This window comes from Trichoderma evansii, assembly GCF_050947405.1.
Source record: "Trichoderma evansii strain SZMC 28006 chromosome Unknown GGI43scaffold_7, whole genome shotgun sequence".
In the NCBI taxonomy this organism is placed as follows: domain Eukaryota; kingdom Fungi; phylum Ascomycota; class Sordariomycetes; order Hypocreales; family Hypocreaceae; genus Trichoderma; species Trichoderma evansii.
In genome coordinates this window covers 157,612-175,512 of record NW_028145199.1, presented here as the reverse complement: position 1 = coordinate 175,512, position 17,901 = coordinate 157,612, and the positions used below count along the sequence as shown (strand labels likewise).

The 17,901-nt window shown below is 48.7% G+C and overlaps 5 protein-coding genes across 5 annotated transcripts; 2 read left to right on the top strand and 3 right to left on the bottom strand.

Moving 5' to 3' along the window:
* Positions 1–18: 18 nt before the first annotated feature.
* GGI43DRAFT_422152 (glycosyl hydrolase family 3 N terminal domain-containing protein) lies at positions 19–3,072 on the bottom strand (the record flags this gene model as incomplete). Its single annotated transcript, XM_083208061.1, has 4 exons — positions 19–1,890; positions 1,955–2,043; positions 2,107–2,534; positions 2,786–3,072. 4 exons carry the CDS (start codon positions 3,070–3,072, stop codon positions 19–21), a joined length of 2,676 nt encoding a protein of 891 aa, XP_083061516.1.
* Positions 3,073–6,981: 3,909 nt separating this feature from the next.
* GGI43DRAFT_382646 (Alpha/Beta hydrolase protein) lies at positions 6,982–8,133 on the top strand (the record flags this gene model as incomplete). Its single annotated transcript, XM_083203264.1, has 3 exons — positions 6,982–7,075; positions 7,132–7,300; positions 7,377–8,133. The coding sequence occupies 3 exons, from the start codon at positions 6,982–6,984 to the stop codon at positions 8,131–8,133; spliced, it is 1,020 nt and encodes a 339-aa protein (XP_083061515.1).
* Positions 8,134–8,298: 165 nt separating this feature from the next.
* On the bottom strand, positions 8,299–10,801 carry GGI43DRAFT_402020 (uncharacterized protein). The gene is made up of 4 exons (XM_083205639.1): positions 10,668–10,801; positions 10,536–10,598; positions 10,443–10,470; positions 8,299–10,382 (listed from the first exon to the last, which is right to left on the bottom strand). Coding segments are annotated over exons 1-4 (1,854 nt in total). The 5' UTR covers positions 10,670–10,801; the 3' UTR covers positions 8,299–8,621.
* Positions 10,802–11,279: 478 nt separating this feature from the next.
* GGI43DRAFT_340546 (SNF2 family N-terminal domain-containing protein) lies at positions 11,280–15,055 on the top strand. The gene is made up of 3 exons (XM_083202116.1): positions 11,280–11,542; positions 11,600–14,381; positions 14,444–15,055. The coding sequence occupies exons 1-3, from the start codon at positions 11,485–11,487 to the stop codon at positions 14,670–14,672; spliced, it is 3,069 nt and encodes a 1,022-aa protein (XP_083061513.1). The 5' UTR covers positions 11,280–11,484; the 3' UTR covers positions 14,673–15,055.
* On the bottom strand, positions 15,012–17,094 carry GGI43DRAFT_340510 (pyridoxal-dependent decarboxylase). Its single transcript, XM_083202115.1, has one exon. The coding sequence runs from the start codon at positions 16,780–16,782 to the stop codon at positions 15,436–15,438; it is 1,347 nt and encodes a 448-aa protein (XP_083061512.1). The 5' UTR covers positions 16,783–17,094; the 3' UTR covers positions 15,012–15,435.
* Positions 17,095–17,901: the final 807 nt, after the last annotated feature.

Sequence of the window (17,901 nt, the reverse complement as noted above, 5' to 3'; positions counted from 1 at the left end):
ATTTCAACTCTTACATATCTACACTGGCCCAGTGACGCCAGTCTCACACTTCAGTGTGTCTATATGACATACAATACTCAAGTTATCGCTAGCCTCCCCAATCCATACTTTATACCCTCCATCTACCGCTGGAACTGTCCAGTCTTGAGCTACTACATCCCACACACTTAGATCCTTCCGCGTAAGCGTCAATGTCACTGTTGTAGACGCCCCCGGTGCCAGTTCCTCCGTCTTCTCAAAGTCCCGAAGCTGGATAATCGGTGTATCATAGGAGATATTGTCTGGAAACTCCAAGTATGCCTGTACAGATGCCTTGCCAGCAAACAGGTCACCCGTGTTTTGGACAGTCACCGTGAGATTGTACGCAATGTCCCAGAGTGCAGGGTTGCCGCCTTGGTCGCCGCCGGAGCGAGGACCGGGTTTCTGGACGGTAGAATAGCCAGGTGGGTAGGAATATTTGCCACTCTTTCCATCGGAAACAGCGCCATTGGCATCACTCAGAGAGAGCCAAGAATAGATGTAGCGGGGGATGGAATTGAAGCCAGATGGTGCAACGGCTTCTTTTGCGGCGGGGATGGCTTGTGTAAAGTTGAGAATTCCGGTTTTAGCAGGGCGAGCAGGAGGATATGAGCTTAGCTGAGTCACTTTCTTGATTGATGCTGCTGTGTAGGTGAAGTTTGTATAGCTTAGACCATGACCAAAAGCGTATCGAGGTTTGGTATCGTTCTTGTTGACCCAGCGATAATCAATGTACAAACCCTCAGTGTAAGGATCTTGAGGTTGGTTTAGGAACTCCGAATTGATAAGCGTGGTGACGCTACTTGGCATATCGCTCTCGGCCTTAGTGATGGTGTAGGGCAAATGTCCACAAGGCGAAGCATGGCCAAAGAGGACGTTTGTCAGCGATGTTCCAGCCTCTTGGCCTGGCAAATGAGCAACGAGGACGGCCTTGACGGATGGGAGATCAATCCAGTTCTCAAGAACCAGAGGTCCAACAGTGTGGATGACAACAATGACATTGCTAAACTTGCTGGCAGCGTTTTGAACAAGCGTATCACCATTATACCAGGCGTATAAGCCAGACGCATCACGGTCGCCGTGGTTGCCTTCAACGGTATAAGTGTTCTCGCCAGCGTCTGATGAGATGAATACAATAGCAACGTCGCTGGCTAAGACTTGACCAACCGAGGGAAAGCTATCAGAGTTGTAAAACGTGACGTTGCTCGCCTCCGCCGTAATCGCTGTTATCGGATCATCCAGGTAGGGGTAATCGACAGTACCTGAACCCCAGCCCTGACCAAGAGTGCCCGTGTTGCAGTTGCGATCTGTACAAGAATTAATGCCGGCAGAGTTCTTTTGGGCATCGGTGCCAAAGATCTTGAGATGCTGTGAAGATGAAAGGGGAAGAATGTTGCCATCATTCTTCAACATGGTAATGGCATCTTGAGAAATCTGTCGAGCAATTACGTCGTGATCAGCTTGGACCTGAACAAACTCATTTGTGACTCCAGATGGCGAGTTTGGCCACGCGGCAGGATACAGAGGATTGACCGCAGCGCCAGAATTGGTATCAAAGTTGGTTGCTGGATAACCTTGATCTTGGCCCATTTGGTACCATGCCGCAACAATGCGTGTGGCCGCATCATTGAGCCGATCCATGGGTACTGATCCGTTGAGAGCAGACCGGCTAAGCTCGTACATCCAGTAGGAGTTTCCAAATAACGGGATTTGGGTGTCGCCAGGCATGTCCATGTCGAGACCAGCAATGGCAGAGGCGACGCCGGACATGTGCGCAAGCCAATCGGTCTGGGTGAAGCCCTGGAAGCCCATCTCGTCTTTGAGGAGGTTATTGATGAGATAAGGGTGTTGAGTGCATGCAGTATTGTTTACCTGCAGTATTGAATCAAGGAATCAGCTCTTTTGAACTCGTCAAATTCAACTCGAATTCACTTACAGCATTGTATGCCATCATGACGGAGCCGACGCCTGCTCGAATACTTTCGGCGAATGGCCAAGCATAGAGTTCATGCATAGTCCTATCATCTTTTCATAATTACCATCGTTAACTTTCATCAATATCTCAGGATATGAGCTCTATGTACTCACCGATATTCGAGCTATAGGCATATTGAACAGGATTGTACATGCGATACATCTCCTGCTCATTGCCAATAAAGTGCTTGATAGTTGCAATCACTCCTTGCTCCTGAACGCCCTTGATCGTCTCCCTTGCGCCTACAGCTTGAAGCACAGGATCTGCTCCAAAGCCTTCCCAGTTACGGCCACCCTTTGGCTTGCGGCCAATTGGCCCAACCACTGGTCCTAGCCAGACATTGACTCCTTTGCCACGGTTCTCCTTTCCAATGGCTACGCCGCGCTGGTACATCAGCGACTTGTCAAAGGTCGCACCAACAGTGATGCCGTCTGGGAACGCTGTGACATTGTCGGCATGTCGCACACCCGCGGGACTGTCATTGAGACACAGCTGTGGGAAGCCGACTCGAAGTGCAGAGCCTGTGTTTCCAGCACATCGTCTTGAATATACCACAGCAAAATTAGCTTCATACTGGTTTCAAATTACACTCATTAGGCTTGCTGTATCAGAACCATACGTAGTTTCGTTTACTTGAACAGAAACTGCTTAGTGGTGTTTTGGATTGTTTCCCAAGCCAACTTACCCTGTTAAGAAGTCGGTCAGCATATAAAATTATACATTATCATATTACAATTACATCAATACAGAAGAGACGCCAAGCTTAGTTCGCTACATGTAAAGAGCCTATACTTACCCATGTATATACCGCTTCCTGCAGTGATGTTTGTCTTTTCCGCTAGAGTCATAGAGTCGACAAGAGCTTTAGCTTTGGTATAGCTCTCCTGCCAATCGGCTACCCATCCGCCATACGGCGCAGGATAATACGGTGGCACGTAATAGCTAACTGCAGCTGAATCTCGGGCCGACAACTGCTCGTTGTCGGTGTCAGCGATGGATCCAGCGTGTCCTGAAACGAGGCTGGACAGAATACAGATGGCGGCGGTGGGCACCCCGACTCTATCGAGAAACGGGGCCATGGTACCAGTGACCAAGTAGGCAACCAAATAACAGATATCAGAAGATACGAGAGCCTATTGTAACGGGCGCTTCTGCTCTCGCGTGCTCATGAGGGCTTCACACGAAAACAAGGATCGACTCAAAGGCTACCCAACTTCAATTGACATGGACAAGTTACGGAGAAGTCATCTAGATGGCCAAACGACGGTCAATCGCTTCCCTATAAAGAAGAATCTGGGGCTCACAGGACAGGAAAGGATGGTTGAGCACTTGCTCTCCATCGTCGGTCGTGTGCTACGATAAGACGATCGTGACCCCTCTTGCTTTAGACGAGCCAAGACGCAGATAGGCTGTCACTAGCATTCAGGGTTCACTTTTTCTCCTCATTTTTTTATGCTTCTTGTCACCTTTCCCTTGCTTTCCTTTTCTGGGTTGCAGACGTTGACACATTGCCCAAAGAAGCGCTGGAGACGTGCAAGCGGCCGAATGGAGAAAAAAAGAGACGAGCTGAAAGAGACACAACAGCGACGGTCCAGAACAACTCAGGTTATTTCTTTATCCTTTTCTTTATCCTTTTCCTTGCCAAGAGCTGAACGGTGGCAACACACATCGCGATATTGGTATACGGTGGAAAACACTAGCACCTCAAGTCAAATTAGTGCTGTCATGCGACGACGCCAAGTCACCGCCTCCAAACCCGCACAAATAGGGCGTCACAAATAGGACGTCACAATGGCACTTTCAGGCTCGCCATCTTTTTTTGGGCATCGACCGTTGGGCTCGGTAAATGTCTCGAAAAGCGGTGGTGGTGGAGCGGCGGCTTTCTTTCTCATCCCGTAAACGAGAGACCGGCGGGGGATTCCGCAATGGTTACGACAACAGCTATGAATTCGTCGTATTTGCAGGGATCTGAAGAGAGCTAGGACGCCGAAAAGAGTCTGGGGAAAGCAGGTCGATAGTGGGGGAGAAGCGATTACGTAGAATACCTAGTAGTTGTATTAATAATGTTACCGCAAGTAGATAAGGTAGCAGTTGGTGGTGGTGTCTGATTTGGAGAATGTCGTCGAGATGCCCAAACCAAGGGCGGCCTTCTTTGACGGTATAATAGCAAGGCTGGCGGGGAAATCACAAGGAAAAGGAAAAGACAAGACAGCAGACAAAGGCGGATGACCCTCGGTTCAAATAAAAGCTGTCAATGGCTGTTCTATCGAATCTACGGTTTAGCGCCCTGCACGATGATCTTCTTGGGAGTTGACAAGAACTGAGAGGGTGTGCAGCCCTTGCGCCCTACGCACCGCGTGATTTCCTTCCCGTCTCGACGTCGGTGCTTACAAAGTACAGCAGCTCATTGTTTTGAGTCTGAAGCACATGTAGGAAGACAGTCGTATTGCTGGTGGATTGAGCATGTCCAAACTCAGCGAGTCAGCATGTATGAAACACAATTGCATGTCCCAAAATCGACAATTGCGGCATGTTGAAACCAACAGCAGCGGTACTTGATGCCGGACAGGGGCGGGCCCGCTATGACAGGATAGGGATTTTAATCCGCAAAAAGACTCAGCCTGCTGCGGTTACGTTACCCTGTAAACGATAGGGAGAGAGACGGCTTTTAAGGCAGCCTGGAGGAACAGTTCCATGCCTGCAAGGGGTCCTTAAGCAAAGACCAGTTCGTATGAAATATGCTTCGTAAACGCCTAACCCGGTGGGTTAAATGCGGTCCGATTCATACTGGCAGCGCATCTAGGACCTGTCAAGGCTCAACGCCAGTCTATCCGGCGGGTAGATTGTTACTCTTCTCCGATTTTTGCTGGGGTTCTACTTACAGCCATTTGTAGGATGACAGCCAGCTTCTATTTACAGTGTTACTCTTTACTAATATGGTATCATTTCTACAGTATCTTTGCCTCAAAACAAGTCTACTTCGTAACTGCCTAACCTTTTCACTTGCATGTCTTAATATATTTTCTTTGTAAAAAGTGCCTAGTCAAGAGCCCACTGCGGGTACTAGAGCCTCTTTTTGAGCTTCCATTTGGAGATGATGTCCGAGGTCAGGTGTCGGGCGAAGGCTCTTGTAGCTCGTGGATATAGTCACCCAATACTGTTAGCACGGCAATTAGTCCATCAGCTAGAGAAGATGTGTAGTAAATCACTTTCTCTTTGATGTGGCTAAGGTTTATGAGTCGAGACACATGAGCTCTCAATAGCTACAGGCTATAGCTCAGTACTAGGCATGAAGTGTAAGCTGTAAGCCCCATATAGTGAAAAGACGAAACCAAATTCAATCTGTTGATCTTTTACCTCTTTTCTTACCTAGATTGTACCTCATTCATTCTTTGGTTGGTATCTCTGCGCCATTGTCTGGATGAATATCCTCGTCCCCAGCATGCACACCCCGGCAACAGATATCCGATTTCGTGCCGTCAAGCTGCACATTCGAGAACCCCAGAACATCATCACCCCGCAGCGCCACAGCGCAAAAGAACCCGCTCTAATGCCGGCAGAGCCCTAGCCACTGTTAGTAGTCCACTAAGAAGCCCGAACAAACACCACGCATTGTCATTTGACGAGATTGCCGCCGAGAACGTGGGCGCGGCGTGGGCGTGATCAACGAGATGACTGGTGAACGTGCCACGATGCGGTTGATCCCTTGTTGCCGTCCTATACCAGGCGCACTTAGTGCGAGCCTCAAAGCGCCAATTGTCTCTCACTCTTGATTAGTGTCTCCTTTCCTCGTCCCATGTCGTGCGTATTGTGTTGTAAGCACGAGCCTCAAAGCGCCAATTGTCTCTCATGATTAGTGCTTCTTTCGTACCATGCTGTGCATACTGTGTAAGCATAAGCACAGGTGCTATAACAGGATGATGGAAGGAAAAAGGGAACTTTGTTGCCATCTATCCTTGTCGTCATAACGCATTACCCCCAGGGGAGAAATGCTTGGCAGGGCCACGATCTTACACCTTCTCAGATCCCCGAATAAGAAGACAGTGTCAAATGGTAGCAGTATAGCCGCATCCAGCGGAGGCTGAGGCAACCTCTTACACTGAAAATGCCACCTACCTTGTCAGTAACACTCTAGTGTCGATCCCAGATCCTTGAACACATCTCCCGCCCGCTTAGTGAACATCCAAAGGTAAAAGCGCGGATCCTTCACAATCACACACACACACAGAAATTCATAGCCGCCCTGCCCTTCTTTTTTATCCCACTCTGTTACAAGTTTGACCACCAATCGTCTTTCATGATTCCGTTCCGAGATTCCCATTCGGCGCCCTCACCCTTGCCCCCTTTGGAAGTTCTACCGAGTCTCCGAACCCCATCCTGCCCTCCGGATCAGTTCTCATCCTGCATTTGACAAAAAGTCTTTCTTCTCATTCGTTCCTATTTCTCATTTCGGAGGACCTCCGGTGCCGTTCGTTCCTTTTTGATCTCTCCAAAGGTCGTTTTTAAGCCAACTAAGCTACATACAGACACCGGTAAGACTCCATGGCCCCTCACATCGTGGAGTTTTGCGGGGTGAATGGGATGGAACGGCGGAGGTGGTTGGCGGTTCATGCACCTGCACCGATGATACGGGACGAAGGCGTTGATGAGGGAAAGTCGTAGCCCATTATGAGACGCGTGTGCTTCATAGTTTGCCCGGCTTGAGGCAGTCCGCCAGCTGCCTGGAGGGACCAGGGGTGCTCGGACACTCCGACTTCGTAGCGGCGTCTCACATGTTATTCTTTGGAGTAGAGAAACATCATGCACGTGTAAAAGTATATAAACATGTCAGAATGCACCAGAAATATTAGAAAAAAAATTATTTGATATTCCAGACGATTTTGTGTGAAGAAAAAGAGTGTTTCAGCACTTTCAATTGAGTTCTGTTTGAAGCTTGGCTTAAATTGAACCTCAACAAGCAAAACACTTCGATTTATACCCATATCACAATGAAGTCCTTACAAGTTCTCTCTCTTGCTGCCCTTGCGGCCGGCAGCCCCATTGGCTCCATCCAGGAATACACTCGCATCCTCAAGGCTCGCCGTAAGTCTATACTAGCCCCTGAGATACACTACTTACAATACTAACAACTCTCAAAGAGAGCGACACCAGCTTCACCACAACGCAAGCTGATCTCAACAACTTCCAATTCTACAGCCAATATGCCGGAGCTTCTTACTGCAACTCCGCCACGCCTGCTGGACAGGCCGTCACATGCACCGACGACACCTGCCCTGATGTTACTGGAGTTGTAGTCAACTCATTCACGTAAGTCTCTACTACCTCCACCCCATACACAAAAAGAAAGAAAAATAGATCAGCCAGCTAAAATTCATTTCAATAGTGGCTCTGTAACCGGCATTGGTGGCTTCGTCGCCGTCGACAACGCCCACCAGCTCATCGTCCTCTCCGTCCGCGGCAGCAACAACCTCCGCAACTTCATCACCGACGTCGTCTTCGGCTTCACCGACTGCAGCTTCGCCGACGGCTGCGAGGTCCACGACGGCTTCAACGACGCCTGGAATGAAATTTCCGACGCCGCCACCGCCGCCCTCAACCAGGCCGTTGCCGCCAACCCAGGCTTCAGCATCGTCACCACGGGCCACTCCCTGGGCGGTGCCGTCGCCACCCTCGCAGCTGCGACTCTTCGCACTCAGGGACTAAACATCGACATCTACACTTATGGATCTCCCCGCGTGGGCAACGACGTCTTTGCCAACTTCGTCACTGCCCAGGCCGGCGGCGAGTTCCGCGTCACCCACGTCGACGACCCTGTTCCTCGTCTGCCTCCCATCCTCTTCGATTACCGCCACGTCTCTCCCGAGTTCTGGTTGTCTACCGGCAACGACACAACCGTCGACTACACAACCTCTCAGATCGAGGTCTGCACCGGCATTGCCAACACTGATTGCAATGCCGGCACCTCTGGCCTCGACACCACTGCTCACTCTTACTACTTGGAGCACATCTCGGGATGCGCTCCCTCTCCTCTTCAGTTCAAGCGTGATGATAACGACCCGACCTATAACCAGACTGTTATTGACAGGATCAACAAGTGGGCTGAACAGGACCGAGCTTTGGTTGCCTCTGGACAGGCATAAATTCAATGTAAATATGGGGTATATTCCGCATACAAAAAGGGCGTTATAGGTTGATATCTTGGGAAAATTGTAGCATGAAATGACTGGAAATGTAAATTTTTGACATGGCTACTTTGAGCTGTGCTAAAGCGATCGATGTACATAGTTTCGATATATATGAATGAGCTGGATATATATGCATACTTGTTGCAATATGAACATCGATGATCGATGATGCATATCAAACATGTTAAGTAACATGGTAGCATCAGGTAGAAATACTTAAATCAAGACCAAAGTTTGTAACTCTAATTAACTCCGTTTATTTTATCTACACTTGATCTCTGAAAATATATATTACCGCTTTTTCACCGCGGTCAAATTCCGAGAGGAAAAAAAAAACATTTCTGTTGATTCGTAGTATCCCATAACTTGCTTTGTTCAGCGTAAATTTCATTTTTAAAAAGAAAGAGGCATTAAAAAGTGCAAAGCTCTCCAGGGTATCATGCTTAGTCTGTGCCTTCAGTTATCATCCCCTGGGCGTTGGGTACTCCAACCAAGATAACGCCCCGTGGCACTCTGACTTCCTTCACCTTCATGCACCCAAAGACATTCACCTCTTTGATATTTGGGCAAGCCCGGAATATGCATCCGAGGATGAAGTCAGTCACTTCTTCGCAGAAGCTAATCTCTAGTTTTCGTAGCTCCGGATACTGCTTCTTTCCGTTAAAGACCTCTTCAAAAGCTTCGCGAGAGATGTGTCGGCAAGCGTGCACATTGAGATTTTTCAGTGTGTGACCAGAGTGGTTCATCAGCGCCTTGAATCCCTCGCTGCAAAGCCCAACACCGTCAGGATTCTCTCGTGGATGAGCAGCATCGAGCTGTCGGCACTTTTGCATGTCCAAAAACTCCAGAGGCGGATTTTCCCAGTCTGTAAAGAGTTTGGCGAAGCCCTCGTCCGTCATCGTTTCGCTTTCCGTAATACGAAGCTTTGATAACGATCGACAAGTATTATGAACAGCCTCCAAAACACTATCATCCGCATCAGGTACAATCTTGAAGGACAATGTTCTGAGATTCTTTCCAATCTGCGTGATGCAAGTCCTGAGTGCTTCTGCCGAACTGTCCTGCTGGAGCTCTAGACTGAGATGCCGAAGGCTCGAAAGATTTCCAATGGCGGTTACTCCTACATCCGTGACCTTTTGATTGTGACAGACCTTTAGACGAGTCAAATCGGGGCAGTAATCCTTCAAGAGCCCCAAGGTTTCGTCTCCAAAGTGATTATCAGTAAAATAGACCTGCAGTTCTTTCAAAGATTTGCCCTTGACAGCGAGAAATTCGTGCCACTTATCATCGCTTAGTAAATTGGCACCATGTAGGTAGAAGCTTTCCAGGAAGATATCTCTCGAAAGTAGATAGTCCATGACCTCATCTTTGAATTGGACCGCACAGCGCACTTTGAATTTCTTCAGGTTCGAGGCAACTTGGAAGATGCTGATGAATTCTTGGTGACCTAGTTTCGCACCATCGTAGATGTGTAGAACTTCGGTGGTAGGTTGCGTAAATAAGGGAAGGGTATCTGGCTTCAATAGACGCCGCTTGGAGAAAATTCTGGCAATCTTGTCGATGAGATGCTCAGGTAAATCGCCCAAGCTTTCTGCCAACTCCACATTCTTTGCCAGCGTCTGCACACACAATGTGGCCAAGCTTTTCGTCCCCACGTCCCCATCGAGCATTCGGCTCTGGATAGTGCGTCGTGAACCCACGCCACCGGTCTGTTTTCGAGGTTTCTTTTTCGGTTGTCCTTCCCGCTCTTTGGCAATCTCGCGCCCGCAGGGAGCACACAGAAGGCCTCCGTCAGGTCCTGCCACAGAGTATGGAGTTACAGTGAAGCGCTTTCCGCAGATTTCACAATTTTCCATCTGTCCAGGGAGCGGTGCACTCCTCTCTTCAAAGATTGCCTGGGCTATCTCGTCATCGTATTCATCATCTTCGGCGCCCTTCTTGCGCTTTTTGAATGCCTTGCTAGCTTTGATCTTATCCAAAGCCTTGGCTTTCTTTTCTGCGGCGGCATTGCGACTTCTTGCCCCCCGCCCAGAGGAACTTGCCTCAACAGTGACGGAGACTTCAACTGTTTCTGAAACTTCAATCTCTCCGGTCGGTTCGGCTTCTCCTGCCTCTGCTGTCTCTGCTGTCTCTGCTGTATCTCCTCCTTGTTGTCTTCGGCGATCTGCGTCGGCTCTAATTTGAGCAGCCGAAATGTTGTGTGACTAGCAGGTGTGTTAGCAAAGCATGACCAGGGATAGGCCAAGGTATGTTTCGAAGCATACTGCAAGGAAATCGGTCAAGGCAGATTGGCTAAGTAGATTCAGTCAGCAAAAATCTCTCCAATAAACTATTAAAATGAACATTGCTATACTTACGGCCCAGTAATGTTACGACTTGGCCGCCCATTCTGACCTTGGTCATATTGGCGTCGACGGGCCCTATGCATTCGTATTGGTCAGCCATTATTGCAGCAGAAACAAAGTCAGGCCAGAGAATGGAGGACGAACATGGTGATAGCGTGGATAGAAGCAAGATGGCTATCTAAAAATATGCTCGTATAGGCGTATTATGTCTGCGTATCAAATTTTTCCTGCAAACAAACGGTGCACGCAGTTGCACGCCAAATATTTTGAGTCGTTCTTTCACCCAGTGCCGATGACATACAGCGTGTCAATAGTGTCGCGGAGATAACACGGTGTCACGTGATCAAATTGAAAAATTCATTACCCAATTGGCACTGTCATTTTTCATTCATAAGCAGGTGGAATTGGTCACTCAGCGGTCGCCGGCACAGTTCTAATACAGTGCGTATCCATGACTTGAGCAAGCCCCTTACCCCTGCACGTGCTTTCGTGTAAAGGTGTAAAGTGGCAATGCGCGTCTTCTTTCCAAAGTAGGCACTGTGAATTGGCATGGCCGCTAGGTAATCACTGCCGATGAGGCAACTTCCTGACAAGTTTTCATCCAGTAACAGCCGCCCAGTTTTTTTGTGTTTTTTCCCTCTCGTCCCTTTGTTATATTGACGTGATCAAGGCTAATTCACCAGCCATTGTCTGACGAAAAGGCGACGAGGAGATTTATTTTCCCCGGCAGTCATCTCAGAGCCTCTCCTCCAGCGTTAACGCTCACCAGGGAGCCTGTGCTTACTTGGGCCGGTGGATGAACCAGTTCTCAATTTCAGCCCAATTTCTCTCTCTCTGGCCAAGCCTCCTCTTCATCTATCAGACGATTCATTCCAACCGGGAGATTTTTTCAGAGCTTTATTGTACATCTTCTTTTTTCTCGCCTTTTTTCTCGATCTTCGACCGCTGGTGAACTACCGCAATGCCCCGTGGTCGCCCGTCTTTGAAAGGGTCAAGCACCCCTGTCCAGAACCCATCTGGTATGATTACATATATGTCGCTTCAACCGCTAGATATCACTAACAGATTATTTGTAGAAGCCGAAAGCAGCTCAGTCGCTGCAAATGGCCGCCTTACCCGTGCAAGATCCGCAAGGGGTCTTGCAGCTTCATCTGTAGCCGATGAACTTTCCTTTGACACTACAGAGTCTGTATCGTCGGCTCTTACACCATTTGGACAAACTTCAGAAAGCGGCTACTCCACGCCTGGAACTAGCAAACTTGCTAGCCCTGCTGAAGCAGCCACTTCATCAAAGACGGCTCAATCTCTTGAAGTACGCATTCCTGCCAAGAGCAGGTTGCAGGAAACCGACGGAGATGAGCGAGCCTTACGACATAGCATCTATTCGCTAAGCTCAAAAGCAAAGGGAAAGAGAGTCACCGAAATTGAAGATTCGGATGAAGAGGACGACGATGTGTATTCTGGCAATAGTCGTGATGCCCAAGTGGCTCGTCGAATGCAGAACGAGGAATACCGCCGAGCAAGTCTAAGAACTCGCCGCTCTATGGCTAGCGATATTCAATCCCCCGCCTCAACCGAAGCATCAGTCAAGCGAACCAGATCTCTGTCAGGTCCTTCTTCAGCGCCAAAGCGACCAGCCAAAAAGAGCAAGATCATACCTGATTCAGACGATACACCAGAATCTGGTGTAGATATGGACGCCGAAATTGCTGCCGCTGCTGCATTGGATGATCAGCTGGCCAATGAGGTATCTTCGTATGATGAAGATGCTGAAGAAATGAGCGAAGATGAGATTGCAGCATCGAGCGATGAGGAGCCCTTAACGAGACGAAGACAAAGGGCACAACCTAAGAAGTTGCCCGCTAGGCGTGCGGCGGCTACACAGAGATCCGTCGAGGAGATTCGCAACTCGCTTATTACAGTTCCATCAACTGCAGCCGATATAGAGGCTGGACTGTTAGCGCTTGCTTCAGACGTTTCATCCGGACTTCCATCTGACCTTTCTGGCATATCATCTGGTATTAGCTCTGCCACTGTTAGTGATAGTGAAAGCGTTGATTCCGAGGTAGCTGCGCCAGAGCCTGGTGCACTTCGGAGAATTGCTGCTCAAAGACGTGCATATAGACAATCTAGAAACAAAAGCCGCACTGCCAAGGAGCGAGATCGTCTAGAGAAACACCACCCTGAACTGGCCACTATGTGGACGGATTTGGAAAATATGCCTGCAATAAATGCTGGCAAGATAGACCAACCAGCGAGTATATCAAGGCAGCTAAAGCCTTTTCAGTTGGAGGGTGTGGCTTGGATGAAGGAAATGGAGAAAACAGAATGGAAAGGTGGCCTTCTGGGCGATGAAATGGGCCTGGGCAAGACTATCCAAGCCGTCTCTCTCATCATGTCCGACTATCCAGCGAAGCAGCCCACTCTAGTTCTTGTCCCCCCTGTCGCACTCATGCAGTGGCAGTCGGAGATCAAATCCTACACAGACGGAACTTTAAAAACCTTTGTGTTTCATGGAACCAACCAAAAGGCAAAGAATATTACAGTCAAGGAGCTCAAAAAGTTCGATGTCATTATGATGTCCTACAACAGTCTTGAATCCATGTATCGGAAGCAAGAAAAGGGGTTCAAGCGAAAAGATGGCATCCACAAAGAAAAGAGCGTCATTCATAGCATTACTTTCCACCGAGCCATCCTTGATGAAGCGCATTGTATCAAAACACGAACTACAATGACTGCCAAAGCATGCTTCGCGTTGAAGACTGAGTATCGTTGGTGCTTAACCGGCACACCTTTGCAAAACCGAATCGGAGAACTCTTTTCATTGGTGAGATTTCTCAATATCAAACCTTTTGCGTTATATCTCTGCAAACAATGCCCATGTTCGAGGCTTGAGTGGTCCATGGATGACAATAGTCGTTGTTCCGACTGCGGACATGCTGGCATGCAACATGTTTCTGTCTTCAACCAGGAACTTCTTAATCCCATTCAGAAATTTGGCAATTCGGGTCCTGGCAGAGAGGCGTTCAGAAAATTGCGATTGATGACGGGCCGCATTATGCTGCGACGTCTCAAGAAAGACCACACCAATTCCATGGAACTTCCTGTAAAGGAAGTGTATGTCGACCGCCAATTTTTCGGAGAAGAGGAAAACGACTTTGCCAATAGTATCATGACCAACGGACAGCGCAGGTTCGATACATATGTTGCGCAAGGTGTTCTTCTGAATAATTATGCCAATATCTTTGGTCTCATTATGCAAATGAGACAGGTCGCCGATCACCCTGATTTGATATTGAAGAAGAATGCTGATGGAGGCCAAAATGTCTTGGTTTGCTGCATCTGTGACGAGCCAGCGGAAGACACTATTCGAAGCCGCTGTAAGCATGACTTTTGCAGAACCTGCGTATCTGCCTACATCAAATCGACCGACGAGCCTGACTGCCCCAGATGTCATATTGGGCTGGTTATTGATCTCGAGCAGCCTGAAATTGAGCAAGACGAAGCCATGGTTAAGAAGTCCTCGATTATCAATCGTATCAAGATGGAAAATTGGACCTCTTCTTCCAAAATCGAGTTGCTCGTTCATGAACTTCACAAGCTGCGCTCTGACAATGCCACGCACAAGTCTATCATCTTTTCCCAATTCACTACAATGCTACAGCTTATTGAGTGGCGACTTCGAAGAGCTGGAATCACCACTGTCATGCTAGACGGCAGTATGACCCCTGCTCAGCGTCAAGCATCGATTGAGCACTTTATGAACAATATTGACGTTGAGTGCTTTCTCGTATCACTCAAGGCCGGTGGTGTTGCGCTCAATCTTACCGAGGCATCGCGAGTGTTCATCATAGATCCGTAAGCACTCTCCCGTTTCCCTTTATATCTCTACTTCAGCCAGGCTAACATTATATTCTCAGTTGGTGGAACCCCGCAGCGGAGTGGCAGTCTGCCGATCGTTGCCATCGTATTGGACAAACTCGACCCTGTACCATCACGCGTCTTTGTATTGAAGATTCCGTCGAGAGTCGAATGGTGCTTATCCAGGAAAAGAAGACGAGCATGATCCACTCCACTGTCAATTCAGATGATAAAGCGATGGAGACTTTGAGCCCCGAGGATATGCAGTTCCTTTTCCGAGGCTCCTAAACTTGTTTTAATTTCTTGATTTATATGTAAAGGGGAGTTGTATGCTTTTGAGCAATGAGATATGATATTTCCTGAGAGGAAGGCACAACGGATATAATGACTTGAAGTTTTCTGCGAGAGGCGCTAAGGACTTAAAAGAAATGATTTGCTCGCATTAATGGTGTATGGCTACCTATATAAGATAATATACTAGTTATTCTTTATGAAAGACCATGGTCCGGAGCTCTTGGCATTTCTTGATTTTGGTGCTGATATAACTAATATGATTTAGTAGGTAGAATGTCCTAGATTAATTTTCCTACTCGATGTAGCTAAGATGCAGACAATAGCTAGCTATACCAAGAATGCTAGTTGAACGTACTTTTCACAGTATACTATCTCTCATTCACGGCAGAAGCAAGTCAATGAGGCACAGAATCAGATATGTATGATGGAAGATGCTGATGTTGTATTATTGCATCTCGTGTTGTGTGGTTGTATCTGTCTATCTAACTCGGGATTCTACCTCCCCTTTTTTTCCATCATAAATAAATGTAGTAAATCCACATGAAAGTGGCAAAAGTGCCTGGTACTACTAGTTAGCCTTTTTACAGGCTTTCCTCCGTTTGACGGAAACCCTGACGAAAGCCATCATGACCAATTGGCTAGAATGTAAAAAAAACCACTCCCAACAATTGCTTCACTCCTTTTGTTTTTTCAAATCTCTTCATCTCATAACAGTGGACCCAATGGCAATAAAGTCATTGCAGTGGAAGCCACATATTTAGAGATCCAAGAGGGCCTTTGCACCAGTCTCGCTGCAGACATAGATGGTGTCGTGCGAGTTGGGGAATCCATTAAACTGAGTGGCAGAGCACTTGGTGTAGGCACCCATGTCCTCAAAGTAGAGCCAGTCGCCAACATTGAGGGTGCAAGGGAAGAAAGAGCTCTGGCTGATGAGATCGATGCCATCACAAGTGGGACCCCAGATCGAGTACTCGGTACCATTGCCGACCGAGCATTGTTCGGCAGCGTAGGTGTTGTAGAGGGTTTGACCATTGGTGTGGAGGATCTTGGCAACGGGGTGCTGATGGTCGAACATGATGCTCGAGAAGTTGCCATAAACTCCGTCGTTGATGTAAGCCATGTAGCTGGTGGCTTGGGCTGCGGGGTCCTCGACGGTGCGACGAGCGATGATGTTGCAAGCAATGGTGAAGGCTGTAGCAACATAGAAACGGCCGGGCTCAGCAATGATGTCAACGCCGCATCCAGAGGGGAAGTACTCGGCCAGGGCATTGTCAAGGACGGCAGCCATGGTCTCAAAAGTCTCTCCAGAGAAACCTCCACCGACATCGAGGACCTTCAAGTGAAAGTCGTAGGCACGAGCCTGCTGGAAGACGGTGTGGGCATCGACGACAGCCTTGTGGAAGGCAGTAGGGTCAGAGGCGCCAGATCCCACATGGAAGCTCACACCGACCACGTTGAGTCCAAGCTCTTTGGCGAGGGCAAGGAGACTCTCGGTAGTGTCCATGGGAGCACCAAACTTCATGCTGAGGCGGCACAAGCTCGATGTATCGTCCGTCATGATGCGGAGGAAGAGCTCGGCGCCAGGGAACAGCTTGGCGATCTTGTGGAGCTCATCAGCATTGTCAAAGGTCATCTGCTTGACACCAACAGACTTGACATAGCGGACATAGGAATTGGTCTTGCAAGGTTGAGCATAGATGATGTGGTCAGGACTAGCACCAAGGCCCAGGACCTGTTCAATCTCTCCCTTGGAAGCGCAATCAAAGCCAGTGCCGAGGGCAGCAAGGAGCTGGAGCACCTTGGGGTCAGGGTTACACTTGACGGCATAAAATGGCTTGATGCGGGGGAGGTTCCTCTTCCAGCGGAGATGCTGGCGGTAAACCTCACCAAGATCTGCGACAAAGAAGGTGTCTTCTTCGCCGGGGTCGCAGATCTCGTGGTTGACGGCGCCCACGCGTTGGCGGAAGGCCTCGCCGATCAATTGCTTCGGATCGAGAGCAACATTGTTCTGAAGAGCACCCAAATACTGGGGTTTCTTCTTTACAACATGATTATGGATGACATTTTGGACGTAATTGTCGAGGACAGCCGTTGCCATAACCATATCCCTAAAACCTTGGGGGGTTGAGGGATGTTGAAAATCAGAGGATTCGTATTCCGAAGAAGAAAATCTGAAGATGTCTTGTAAAAAAGACTGGGAAATTCTGCAGCTAAATAGCGAAATGGATCTTAGGGTGGTCGAAAGCGATAGCAGACTGTTCCCTCAGTGATCGGGCGAGGCCTCCTCGACTCTTCCTCGGCGAGAGGAAGAACCGCAGAACTCCTCCTATGCGGCAGCTGGCGGGGGTCGTTTAACGACGGTGTTGGGATCTGGTGACGAGGCACGTCGAAGAGCAAGAAGGCGACGAGCTGCTTAGAGTGACCAAGCGGCGGGAGGGGGAATGACGTTGATGATGTGAGGTATCTTGCGAGCGCAGAAATCTTTGTCAATCACGGCCTGGGGAGCCGTGATGGGTGGAGGATGAAGTGCCTTTGTGGAGACAAAAGGCACCAAAGCTGGTATCGAGGAGAGAAGGCGGGAGGAAGCTCTAGAATGGTGGAGAGGCCAGTTAGCTCAAGTAGCTCGTCGAGGCAGCGCGCCGGATGTTGTAGCAATCAGCTCGCATTGATCGCGAGGTGGCATCGAGGATGTAGCTTTCCGCACAGTTTGCGGTCCTTAAGGCGCACTCGCGGCGTGGGAGTCATCTTGTCTGTGGTGGCGGTGACATCCGCCTCACAAAGCGAGAAAAAATTGACCCCAGCCACAGCTGCCGAAGACACGCAAACCGCACAAGAAAGAAAAATATCTCGCCAAAATGAGAAAAAAGCCTCACATACCTAGAAAATACAATCTAGAGCGACGGATGCAGTAGTAGCAGTAGCGGAGAAGCTATTTTTCACAAGAGTGAATAAAAAGAGGTAAGAAAAAATAAAAGGAGGACTGCGTTTGAAAAATTGTGGTGGTGACGAGGGGTCGAGCTAAGGTTTTATCCTTGTTTTTTTTCCCCCTTGCAAAGGATCGCCGGTAGAAAAAAAAAATTGTAGCTGCAGTGTGCGGTAATGCGGCGGTACGTACCTGCGTGAATAGGCCCCCGGGAACGGCGCCATGAGTTGGAGGAGCTGCCCACAATTTTTTATTGGAAACCAGCGAATAAATTGCATCAGCGATTCATAGCCGGGGACT

What these genes read in the sequence shown, in the direction of transcription:
- GGI43DRAFT_340510 (XM_083202115.1), bottom strand. Translation starts at nt 16,782, where the DNA reads ATGGTTATGGCAACGGCTGTCCTCGACAATTACGTCCAAAATGTCATC.
- GGI43DRAFT_340546 (XM_083202116.1), top strand. Translation starts at nt 11,485, where the DNA reads ATGCCCCGTGGTCGCCCGTCTTTGAAAGGGTCAAGCACCCCTGTCCAG. An exon ending in CCCTGTCCAGAACCCATCTG is followed by an intron (nt 11,543 to 11,599) that starts GTATGATTACAT and finishes GATTATTTGTAG; the next exon opens with AAGCCGAAAGCAGCTCAGTC. An exon ending in CGAGTGTTCATCATAGATCC is followed by an intron (nt 14,382 to 14,443) that starts GTAAGCACTCTC and finishes TTATATTCTCAG; the next exon opens with TTGGTGGAACCCCGCAGCGG.
- GGI43DRAFT_402020 (XM_083205639.1), bottom strand. An exon ending in AGTCGTAACATTACTGGGCC is followed by an intron (nt 10,471 to 10,535) that starts GTAAGTATAGCA and finishes GAATCTACTTAG; the next exon opens with CCAATCTGCCTTGACCGATT. An exon ending in CCTTGACCGATTTCCTTGCA is followed by an intron (nt 10,383 to 10,442) that starts GTATGCTTCGAA and finishes CACACCTGCTAG; the next exon opens with TCACACAACATTTCGGCTGC.